General features: G+C 43.1%; 1 protein-coding gene across 5 annotated transcripts in view; it reads right to left on the reverse strand.

Moving 5' to 3' along the window:
• TEAD1 (TEA domain transcription factor 1) overlaps positions 1-12,549 on the reverse strand; it is a 153,526-nt gene that overhangs the window by 40,264 nt on the left and 100,713 nt on the right. For 2 of the 5 annotated variants that reach the window (XM_069016595.1, XM_069016592.1), the window contains 3 exons: positions 3,140-3,204; positions 340-402; positions 189-251 (listed from right to left, as the gene is read on the reverse strand). In XM_069016595.1, coding sequence (XP_068872696.1) covers positions 189-251; positions 340-402; positions 3,140-3,204 — 191 coding nt within the window. The remainder of the gene's footprint in view (positions 1-188; positions 252-339; positions 403-3,139; positions 3,205-12,549) is intronic. The other 3 variants (XM_069016596.1, XM_069016594.1, XM_069016593.1) reach the window with 2 other exon arrangements.

The raw sequence follows: 12,549 nt of genomic DNA on the forward strand, positions 1-12,549 counted from the left end.
TTAAAACAACGTTTTTAATGTGGATGCTAGTGCAGAACCCGGGGATTAAACACAAAGAGACGCAGACAGCTCTCACATGCAGGAAAAGGAGGTTACAGGCACAGCAGCCCCAGCGCTTGCCCATCACCGCGGGGAGGAGGAAGGGACAGGCATAGCAACCACAAGCCCAAAAGCAGAAAAGCGCATACCTTCAGCTTGGAATGAAAATCACGAGATTTCCTTCTGGCAAGAACCTGAATGTGACTAGACACCTGCAGGGTAGGGGAAGGGAGGAAACAAAGGAAAAGCCTGTAACCATGGAGATGAAAAGCCCCCTACAACTGGGCAAGCCAAACGTACCTTAATGGCGGCTTGAATTTCTCGAACTTTCTTTCTTGCTAAGACCTGTATGTGACTAGACACCTACATTGTTCAGGTTTATAGGGGGGAAAAAAAACAACAAACAAAAGAAAAACAAAAAGCAAATCAAATTTTTAATGTCTATTTTTTCTTAAAAAAAAAAAAAAAAGAAAAAAGGAAAAAAAGAAACTTTTCCAAGGGGAGGAAGTTATTTGCATCTTCAGTAAGCTCTGCTGTTAAAGATACCACATTCCCAGCCAGATACCAAGCTCTTAGCACCGAGGCTTAACAATACAGGTCATCATTGCAGTGACTTGATTAAGGAAATAAAAAAAAAAAAAAAGAGAAAGGAAAAAAAAAGTGTAACCCACCAGGTTGTGCATTCAGCTACAAGATAGAAGACACAGTTCACAGCTGGACACAGCCCACGTGCTTTGGTACTGATCCCATCCATGCCCAGGCCCTGAGCTCCCATGTGGGGAGCCCAAAGGATTTCTACCCCATCTGCTGGGGATGCAGATGCCCACTCTGACCATTTGCCACTAGGCTTGAGACATAACTTGGCACCAAGAAATTTTATTCATTATTTATTGTGCTCCGCAGTTCCAATGAGGAGAGACTCAGGCTCCATTTTGACTCCACTGAAATGCTTTAAATTCTGGCATGAATGATAAAATACTGGCACAACACAGGTCCCTGAACCCCTGCTGGTTTCCTTGGTAATCTCAGCATCAAGTCTGCCCACAAAACATTTGTGTAACTGGGGACCAGTAACTTGACATCAGCTGGAGTGATGCCCAGATCTGGCCCATGGCTGTTTTGCTCAGAAATTTGTGCAAACCCTATCCCGCACTACATGAGTTATTGGTCAGAAGTTGCTGCCTGTGCAGTGAAGGGTCTGGGCCCAACTTCACATTCCTGTTTACCCAGGGACATACTGAATTCATGCTGTTGCTGATGAGGGTTTAATGATGCTGCCCAGCATTGCTTGGTAGGGCTCAGCATCCTTCAGCCTTCTGTGTGAAGGTTTAAAACCTGCAGCGATGGCAAAAACCACTGAAGGGAAATCTATTCTCGTTTGACCCAGGACATAACAGATCAGGTGGTGCACATTTTTCCCACATTAGTTACAATTCCTGTCTGGGAAAGAACAATGCCAAAAAAAGGGAGAAACTATGATTTTCTCCTTCTGTAAGACTATTCTGTGACAACAGCACCAAAAACCCTGTATTTTAGTAGGGAAGCAAACAGAGATGCATCAATGAGCACAGTCCCTGAAGGCTACATTTGAGAAGCAGTTCAGGAACCAGTGTGCAGTAATTCAGAGTTATACTGCTGCTTACTGAGCAATTTTGCAGTCAAACACCTAGACTGAGTTTTCACATATGTTCATTTGTTTTGCTTTCAGTGGAATATTAGTGGTGTTAAAGGTTATACAAGGAGCACAATCGTAACATTTAATTGCTCAGTTAAAACTCCAGAGTAGCGACAAACTTTTTAAAGCACTCAATCTAAAGTGATTTATGAATTGCTCTAGAGGGATGTGCAAGTATGGAGGCAGACATCACCACACGTAGCCATCACAGCCCTCCTGCTTTCTTGGCACATGCTGGCCAAGCATCTAACCCCAAGCTCTGCATTTTGACTCCTGAGGCAACTTTATGATCCCAGCATAACTTCCAGCTCCTGGAGCTCGCATGGGCAAGGCAGGGCAGAACTGGGGCCTCTGTCTTCAGTTTGTGATTTCTTTGTGAATCTTTGGTTTGTTCCTTTTCCACATGCTGCAGTTCACCTCCTTTCTGATGCCTTTTTTCATCCCTCACACACATGCTTCCTTCCTAACTGACAAGGGACACCACCCAGGGCAAAACAGCACCCAAAGTGCTTCAAATCCTAGTGCTGGCAGCTTTGTGTGACCCAGTGTCACCTTTCCCTTCACTGCAGAACATGCAGAATGAGCAAGTGTGCAAGCCTCTGCCTTCCCTTTGTCACACATGTGCAGGGGGAGAAGGGCACTCTCAACAGCTGACATTAAAGCAAGGAGGCTCTGCCATTTGTGAAACACTTTTAAACAGCAAAAGGGTGTAGTAACCACTGCACAAACTACACAGATCATGTGCCTTCTGCAAGGCTGCTGATTGCTGTGAATATTATAAATTAAAGGATTTAGTCATATGACATAAATCAATGGTTATGTGGTAATCATCTGAAAAAAACTTAAGACAGTTTTAAGGTTTATTCTGACTCTTGGATGAATGAAATTTTACCATGGTCAAAGACCAGGAGCCAGAAGGCTCTCAGGGCAATTTAAAAATTATTTTTATATCCTGTAGCAACTACTGGCCATAACCTTAGAGCATTATTATGACCAGTTCTTCTAGATAATTTTTATTTATTTACCTCTCATATCCAAGAATCGTAGCCTCTATTATAAAGCCAAATTCTCTTAACTTTTAAGAAGTTCCATTATTTACCATTTCAAAATAATTATTATATTATAATAATATATACAGAAATAAGGCACAATGCTTTATGGCTTTGCTTCAACTTTTGAATTTTTTTATGAAATATGAGGGGGATAATAGCTTCATGTACAGACAGATTATTAAAATATTAATCCTCAAACCACCACAATATAAGCCCTGGAGTTTTAAATATTCTCTAAACAGCATGTATTTAATCTGAATAGTGAAGTCAATACATCATCTCATCAGAGCTGAAGCACAGACAGCCACTGCAGCCAAAAATGCCATGTTTTGTCATTCACTGACATGCATACTTCCCCACTGGATTATTTTACCTGCTTCCTGGTCCGTGTCTTCCCTGTTCTAAGTTTGATGTATCTGGCTATCAATTCATTCCTACCTGAAACAAAGAAAAATTCATGGTAAGGGACAAGCAGCATCACACCCAGAAACACCATCAAAATGCCACATTTGAACACGAGCTTCACGCATATCAGGTTTATGTTTTCTTACACCTACTCCACTTTCCTTTGCAAACAATTTGCCAGCATTTCTCATTGTTTCACCAGTGTTTCCCTTCCATCTCCCTGACAGGCATTGCAGGTGCCACAGCAGCTCTGCAGAGGACCACGAGTTCAGTGTTTCCCCACCAAAGTCCTGCAGCAGTTTGCAGGCAGAGGCACCTCCTTTGCCAGCAGCAGTGCCCAGCATGATCTCTTACTGGAGGACCTCCCATGCTGGGGCTGCCACAAGGTCTGGGCTCCTCTGGTTTTGATTCCTACTGCTCCAGATGATGTTTGTTCCCTGGGATGCCTGTGGGGAGGAGTGGCTGCTCTTGAGCAGGTTGTGTGCTACCTGCGCCTAAGTGCCAATCACCCACATGTGACACCTTCTCTCCAAGTTTTAGTTCTGCAAGGAAGACAGCAAAATCTGTCCTTCCTGCCAGAAAGCCTCCTCCAGTGGTGCAAATCACCATCCCAGTTCAGCAGGTTATCAATCACACCCTTAACTGTACTCACAAGAGTGGCTGCCCTGCAGTGCTGAAGTTCCTGTGGGAGCAGGGCTGATCAACACGGTGGTTTGTTATTCAGAGCTCTGTTGCTCTTTGAAATGTGAAATACTTCCAAGTCTCTAAAATGGCTATTTGACTCCTCTTCAGTCACACATTATGCTACCTAATGCAAACTAACATTTTCTATCCAAATAATTTCCTTCCTAAGTATTGCTGACATGGAAGATAACACAAGTTTTATGTGGTGTCCTGTTTATTTTCACTGCATATTATGTTACATCTCCATGAGTTGTAATAACTTAAATATACTTGTTCAACAAGTCCTAAGCTACAGAGCTATTTGCATTCAGCAAGGGGGAAAAGCAGCTCGTGCGTAGAAAATGAGAAAACTGATTTAGCAGAGAGCTGAAAATGGGGAGGTTAAGAAAATAACTTGTCACCCACCAAGCTATTTTGAAGTGGATGAGTACATATCTGGGGAATGCAGAAAATTATTATATCAGCCAGGCCTTCAAACCTTTACAGTTTTAATGTGGGGGAGAGATGGGGAAGTTTTGAAGTAGCCTGCGTATGTTTGAAGGGCATTTTGTTGACTGAAAGACTGAAGACATTTAGTCAAACTAGAGTTCTTTCTTCTGTCTCCCCCTCTGAGCCTTATTTTACACCCTTTGTATCAAATGTCTCATGGTTCCTGTCTCTTCCATGTTTGCTAAATGGGTACCAGAACATGAAATATCAGCATGCTTCAGAGCAAGAGCTGCATTTTTGTTTTGATCTGCTCTGTGTGCTTCGTTTCCCACAACATGCCACTGGTTTGTAATTCCTCAGCAGGTCTCTTCAGGACAAACTTCAAGAGGTAAATTTTGCGTGAGCAAACAGTTACACAAACCAGCCACATTTCTGCACACAAATGAGGGATTTCCGTATGCAAACAGAGGAGCAGGTAGTTACCTAATTTCATGCAAAGACCTTGTCTTCAGGCTGAACAGTTCTGCAGCCTGTAGTGCCCACAAGATACTTAACATTTGCAGTGAACAAGTGCCTTTGTGTTCATGGGGTGAAACCACGGAATGCTGCACCTCTGTATCTCCCTATTCTTGTGTTCTTTCTCATTACCCAAACAGAAGCCTGCAAGAGCTTCTGCAGGCCTGCAAGGCTGTCTGCGGCCTGGTGAGATGCAGAGATCACCACATTCCTGCAATCATTAGGGTGACAGGTGGTATGGGCATTTTTGTATTTCTAAATGCACATTTTTATTTAATTGGGGAATGCCACCCCTCCAGAAAGTACCTGCTTTGCGTATGTTTAAGTGTAAGCACACATCAATAGCCAGAATGGGGTTTTTTGCTGCAAAAAGATGGTCAGGTTGTTCTGATCAGCAGCTGGTGACTGTGCAAGGCCAGTGATGCTATAAGGTGACGTAAAGGACGTGATGCCATCTCTTGTCCCTCTCTCTGTGCTGCAGATGTTTCAAACACCTGGGCACAGCACAGGTCACTCCAGCCACCACTTGCCCATTAAGGCAGCCCTATGCAGCCCTTGGCCACAGCTGAGGTCTCACAGTTCTCCTCCCAGACAAGACAGCTAAAAAGCTATTCTTAAAGGAAAGCTCAGGTTCCCAGGCAGCCACTTGACAGAAAAAACATCTTTATTAAAAACACCAAGCACTGGAAGTCTAGACTGTATTATTTGAGTGCTGTCTCTGATTGAGCCCCAGTCCACCCATGAAACGCTTTGGCTTCACTCAAGGGGGGTTTCTGTGGCCATTATCTAGCTGGGCAGGGCTATGACTAACAAGATTGCAGTTTTGGCGAGTGATTGCTTCCCTGAAGCTGAAGGCTATCCATAGCCTAACTCCAGAAAAGTCAACAGGGTGGAATAATTTGCCTTAACTTGCAGGGACAAGGAACTCCACAAGGAACCATAAAAAGTGGACGAGGCAAAAGCCTAACACATAGTTTCCTTACCACCATGTTTTCAACACAGCAAGGACACATGCTCAGGTTTAGCCAAAGCAGGAGATACTGAAGTCTCACTAAATACCTTCTCCCTGGCCACAGTGATCTGAAAAGACATAAATTCTTTCCTGGGCTACCAAAAGCCATAAACACAAACAGAAGCACTGCCTGACATAAACAAGATAGATGCCCCCAACTAAAAGTTTACAGCCTAAATGTTATCTACCAAACACTGGTGCTCTTCTTTACCAGCTCTGACAGATAGGGATAGAAATGATCTTATCTCCAGATCAACTAAAGCCCAAAGAGGATTTTAAAGAAAGGAAAGCTTAATAATCCTAAAAACACCCTTTCCTGTTCTTGGGAATGACAAGAGTCTGAAACAAAAGGAGGCTCGAGGAACGTCTTTTAATTGGCCATTAGAAACCTTAGGGTGAAAAATGCTCGTTAGTAAATAGATCTGTTTTCTCTCGAAGAGCTCAGCTGTGGAAATACTTTCCATACATGCCCTCCCTCTGCCTCCTTGTCATATATATCTGGGAAATTGCCTGGCAGAAGAGAAGGGGTCAGATTTATGAACTGTAAATTTTCAGCTCTTTCTTCTTGTCACTCGCTATGACAGCATCCTACTTTGAATGTTTTGGTTCAGGTATCAAAGAGCGGCATGGGGAAGTGCCTGGTTAGATAAAACATCTTCACAGCACAGGAATCTTTTCCAAGGATCTTGCAAAGATCAGGATATTTTACATAGGCTGCTTCTTGGAGTCTGCTTTTTTCCCTGTTAATTCAGGCTTTATCTATCGTGTCCTTCTGTGCTGTCAGTGCAACTGCAAACTATCATTCTCCCTGGACTGATGCTGAGGAAGAGGCATTCTGTGCAATGGAACATCTTTTTTAATCATGGCATGGAGTAAAGAGGGAGAAAACAGCTAGAAAACAGTGCAGATGCCAAAAACCTGTGAGGCTTTATGGAGAGACAAAACTCTACTGTGGCCCCTCCAAGGGAACAGCTCCCTCCACCTTCCCAAACCACTGCCCCATCCCCGAGCGCCATCACGCTCAACAGGGAGTGTGTGGTGATCCCGGACACCTCTCAGGCAGCAGAGAGCTGACACTTCTGCTCCTCTCGTTCAAAATAAGTAGAAGCAGCTGCAAAGTGGGGAGGCTCCCACCACCCCTCCCCGGGGGAGGCAGTTGTTGCTCTAACAGAGGGCCCTTGTACAGGGAGCCTCCCCCACCAACGCTGTTTCCAAGAACAGCCTAAAGCAGCCAAGCACTGGCCCCCACAAAGGTCTCCACGAGGCTCCCTGGTCCACCCTTGGTGCTAAGGGTGTGTTTGTCCCCACTTTCCCAACACCAGCAATGCCCTCAAAGGTGAAAATCCACCCCTGACTGAGGAAGGCATAACTGGCAACCCCTTCATGGGCCAGAAACAGGACCACCACCACCTCTGCCTCAGGGGAGCCAACAGAGCACCACAGGCAGCTCTACCAGGACCTGCACGAGCTGTGGACATTCTCTTGGCCACACCATGTCCCTTTTCCCGTGTCCTGGCTACAGGCATCATTGCTCAAACCCAGGCAACAGGGCAGGGAGCTGGTGCATCACGTCCCTGAGCAGCCGCGAGGCCAGTGGGCGTCTTTATTTAGAACATTAATGACACAAATTAAACCTCTGCCCTCCCAGCTCCCAGTAATAGGCACTACCCGAAAGGGATAAAAATAGGCAACTGTGGGAAATAAAGCTGGCTAGCAACTTGAAAATGAACAGCTGATTTTAAGAAGTTTTCATATTCAGCCAAATAATTCAAGTAACGATTGAGTAGAAAAGCCTATTTTATCAGACAATCAAATACTATGAATTTCTTCAAATTCTACAAGACTGTGGCTTCTTCAAATTCTACAAGACAGGTATTTCCCATCCTGACTGCAAAGTCTGGGGAAAGAGCTGCACAATATCATCTCCAAAATCATTCTCACAGCCATGTTTACCCCATAGCAAAGCTGTTTTCAGCCAGTTGTGGTGAACTCCAATTCTGCTTGGCCTGGTCATCGCACAGTTCTGCCCATGTGCCTGGGGGCCAAATCTGGAGACCTTGGGGGAATTTTGCTCGATGAGGAAGCAGGCTGTGAGCACTCTCCTGGGACAGTCCCCATGAGCAGCACCCAGCTCTTTGTCTGGCTACTGCGCCCGAGCTGGATCCAGATCCCACCCCAGGCATGGACACTGTCAGCAGGGATGTGCTGGTTTGAACCCTTTCCTCATCAGAAGGTGGGCACAGGGTCCTTGGGCAGCAGAGCTTGTGGCCTGTGGAGGAAAAGCTGCTCTGTCATGGTGCTCAGGCCCAGCACTTTTCTGTTCCGTTCTGCCGGCAGAATATCCGGCTTTGGGAGATCCCGCCTCAAATTCGGCACCGCCGCCTTCTGAAGACGCCTTATAGCTAAATTGGCTAACAAAAAGCCTCTTGTAGATAAAAGAGCTCTGCGAGTCAACAACTGGCTAAGCAGTTTAAACCTCTAAGTAAGGCATATTCTATTTAAACGTTATAGGCAAATCTAATTTAAGCTTTTAAAAATATTATGGGCAGGTGTTTAAGTCGCGGGCACACTGGGCTGTGCTGGGCTGGGAGGGGGCTGGGCGCCGCTTCCCAGGCGGGCAGCATTTTGTTCAGCCAAGCTTTCTGCAGAAGGGCCACGTGACAGAGGCCAAATAAACAGCATCTGGGGATTTTCAATTACAGACCTTCACCCAGCATGCCTGCACTGTAATCTCTACCAGATGAGGCTCAGGCCTCACTATTTTCAATAATTCACACACTGTGTACACATAACATGACAATAAGGGCATTCATGCAACCGCCTGATTCGCACATCAAAGCTCCCAAATGGCCAGCTGTAAGCATGCTTACTGCTGAATAATTCATTCTTTTCACAGGCTTGAAAAAACGCTCAGCGGGAGTTGGCAAGCTTGTGTTCTTTCCTGTGTGGTATGCTAAACTCAAATTTTGAAAGAGGTACAGCCCTACTAAAAAGAGTCAGAGATACAACTATTTAAATGTGCATTTGCGAGCTCTCGGATGGCTGCTCACAGAAAAAAAAAAAAAAAAGAAAAAAAGAGGAGAAAAAAGCAGCTCTACATTTCCAAGTGGATAGCAGAGATAAGAGGAAATAACCAACATATCCTCTGAGGCAGGTGGTTAACAGAAATAAAATGATAAAGCTGTTTTCTGGCTGGTAAAATACTTTTTACACATATTATTCCTGGCTAAAATTTTTGGATATACCAGGCGCATAACAGTCAACAAGTTCAGCAGACTTGAAATTTCCTCATACTTAGCATAAATTTTCTACTAGATGGCAAAGAGGGTTTTTGTTAAGACTAACACATATGAAAAAGGCAAACACAGAAACACCAGAGCTAATTCTGTAACTCCTATTTACTGTTCTCAGCGATATGGGTTGAATACTAATTTCTACATGATATTTTAACAACTCCAAACTTGCAGCAATGTCTCTGAACATTTAACTTGCAACAAGTGAATGTTCCAGATTTTGTAATACTTTCACTTAATGTAACAGAACCATCATTTCTGTAGGAGAAAAAAAAAAGGGGGGGGGGGGGGGGAGAAAAAAGAAGGGTCTGCTTCATAATATCAAGTTTTCTTGACTGTCAATCAGTGCCTAAACCAGCAGGATCAACTAGTCATGACCTCTTCTTATAGCAAACACATGCTGCTTACCAGCTGTGGGCTGTGTTTTTTACATCCTTTTCTCTATCATTCAGAATGGCTTCCTCCTAATCACAATAATCCCAAAAGTGCTAAAACATATCAATCGTCCTCTAAGCCCTGCCTACAAAAGGCCAGCCGTCCGGCCTTTATGGGCTTGTCCAACAGCAGCTGATACTTCATTCAACTACAAATCCAATTTAGCAGTTACAAGAGGTTTAGCATCACTGGAAAAATATTGGTGTTGATCCTGCACTCTTAAGTCAGCAAATATTCCTTTGCCATATTGTTTAGCTTTTTCTGCCATATTTACACTTCTGCTGGATTTCCCTGAGTGACTTCAACAACAGCATTTAACCTCTGAACTGGTAATATTTACAGTTGATCAAACAGTGATTTTTAAAATATGTTTACCACAATTACAGAAACATAAGCCTATTTGAATTCCAACTGTTATAATTCCAAAAAAATCCCCAACCAACAACCCTAAAAACAAACACAGTCATTTCACTCAAAACCATAGAGCACACTTTATGTACCAGTCATGCAGGATGTTATTTATTATAGCCCTTCGGGCAAGTTCATGGCAATTCTTTCACTTATGTATTTTTAATTGCCAAGTGAGCCAATGCAAACACTCCCTTGATTCCCCCTACACCTTTTCTTTTTATTTCATTTTTTTCCCCCTGTTTTCCTGTTTTTCTTTTTTTTCCCCCTTTTTCTTTTCCCCCTCTTTAAGCAGCAGTATATGTCGGAGGGCTGGGGCCCAGGACACAGGCAGGTCTCACAGTCCCCAGGGAACAGGATTGGATCAAAAACATTAACTGTGTGTCTTCGACCTGCTGGAGTTTGTTGGTGCTCTGAAACCTTTGGGAGCCAAGGGTCTGGCTCAAGAATTTAGGTCAGGACCATGCAGAGAAGTGGCCATGCAAGGACAGGACCGGCAGGGGACAAAGACCTCAGGGTTCCTAAAACGGGTTTTAGGGGCTGCCCCAGTGGTGTGTGTGTATGCACTCACACACAAAACTACAGTGAGTCACTTCAATATTATTATACACAACTTAACTGCTTTCAAGGCATACCCTAACTGGGCTGCCCAAGAGGAGAGGGCAAAGAAAAGATCCCAGAAACAAAATAACCAAAATAATCCCTTCGGATGCTAATGAGCGAACAATTACAATGACTCATCGAAGTTATATCATAATGATACTTCCAAAGAAAAGAACTTTTTGTGTATTGTATTAAAACCAACAACAATAAAATGATTCCAGATTGAATCAAGACCACAGTTTAATTTACACAGCAAAAGGGAAATGACATAATAGTAGCACAGAAAGATATTCTCCTCATGTCAAGTCTTAATCTTTGGGTTTTATCCCAGCTTCAGTTTTAGAGAAAACAATGAAAAAGACCCATAGACACATCTGGTTCAAAAGTGTTCATTGACATTAATGCAATGCATTGGATTCTGTTTGGCAGGTCCTCATACTGGGAAATATTCCACATAAGCAATGTTTATTAATTTTCTTCTTCTGATTTTTTAAAAACACAGGCAGAATATATTTCAAAAAGAGACGAGTAATCCAGAGAGCTCTCTGAATATTCATTAATTAATATTTTGTCAGTGTCAGTTGTCTCAACAAAAGGTTTTACAATTTACTCTAAGTCCCTTTTAATTAAAATTTAAATGCTACAAAAATTTTTTTTTTTTGCTCCTACTACTTACAATAAACTGTATTTTACTGCAACCAAAAATGCATTTCAAAACAAACAGCAATTTTTATGCTTCAGAATATACAAAGAAATCCCCACAGGAGGAAAAAAAATCCCCAAACTTGACCTTTGCCATATCTCTGGATCAGCTACCTATGTTTAGTGGATTATACAAAAACCTGGATGTCCTTAATCTGACATTGTGGGTTTTTTCCCCTGCTCTGATAGGAACTGTCAGTAACCTCTCTGCAAAGACCCTGTGCAAATTCCACATGCAATTCCCGGGTTGGTTTCTGAGGTAGTTGCAGTTTCTCAGTGACAGGAGCAGTTCAGAAAGGAGCAGACTCTTGCCCAATGCTGCTGATAGAAAGTCTGATTTGGACAGGAATCCTTCAAATACACAGACAATGGACTGGCTAACCTGTCATGCATGATGGATGAGTTAAGGGGATTAAAACCACTATTTGCATTAGAATACATAAAAATTAGCAAAATAGAATTTCTCAGTAGGTGGCTTCAGTTCTATTTGTTCTCTTAGGCAAAATGAAGTTCATTTTTAAAGGAATTATGATTGTTTAAGTAACACTTATTTGCAGAGAAGAAATTCTGGGTGCTGTTTTGCTTCCTATTGTTTATTCTTTAAGAGATACACTTTAACTATCACAAAAGTATCCTTTTCTGCCCGTGTTTACTATTAGAGCATTACACAACTACAGTGTTCTAACCACTTTAAACTGTATGTATACCTCAATGCTTACATGTTTCTAAGCTGCATATACCCCCCCAAAAAAGTGGTTTGAGTTCAGGGAGAAATGATCAAAAAGACCAAAAAATTACATTAAATTGTGTGTTGATGGTTCAGTGAGGTTCTGAGTACGAGCCTGTGACTCAGGAACTGTAAAAGGCAGATGCTTGAATCACTGCAGGTTTCTTTTGATCAGATTCATATTGCACACAGTGCTGGTACTTAAAAGACTCCGAGATGGCTGCACAAAGTGACCTAATGAAAGGCTGGCCTCACAGAATAGCATTATACTGTTTATACAACATAGCTTTGAGAGAAATCTGTATGGACAAATTGGCGCACACAGGCAGGCAAACAGATGCAGAAACTGCAGAAACATCCATCTCCCCCTCACTCCTGCTGACAGCAACCAAGATCTGTCTGTCTGTCAGACCAGGGCTGTGCAAACCATGGAGCTCCTGCTCTTTGCAAGGCTCACACATCCAAAGTGCAGGCAGCCAGGAGCCTCCAGAAAATCCAGCACCTTTTAAAACACATGTCTGTGTACTGCCAAATATGTTACTGAACTCTGCCTGTTTTCCCAGTGAACT

The sequence above is a fragment of the Aphelocoma coerulescens genome, chromosome 5, assembly GCF_041296385.1.
Source record: "Aphelocoma coerulescens isolate FSJ_1873_10779 chromosome 5, UR_Acoe_1.0, whole genome shotgun sequence".
NCBI lineage: Eukaryota > Metazoa > Chordata > Aves > Passeriformes > Corvidae > Aphelocoma > Aphelocoma coerulescens.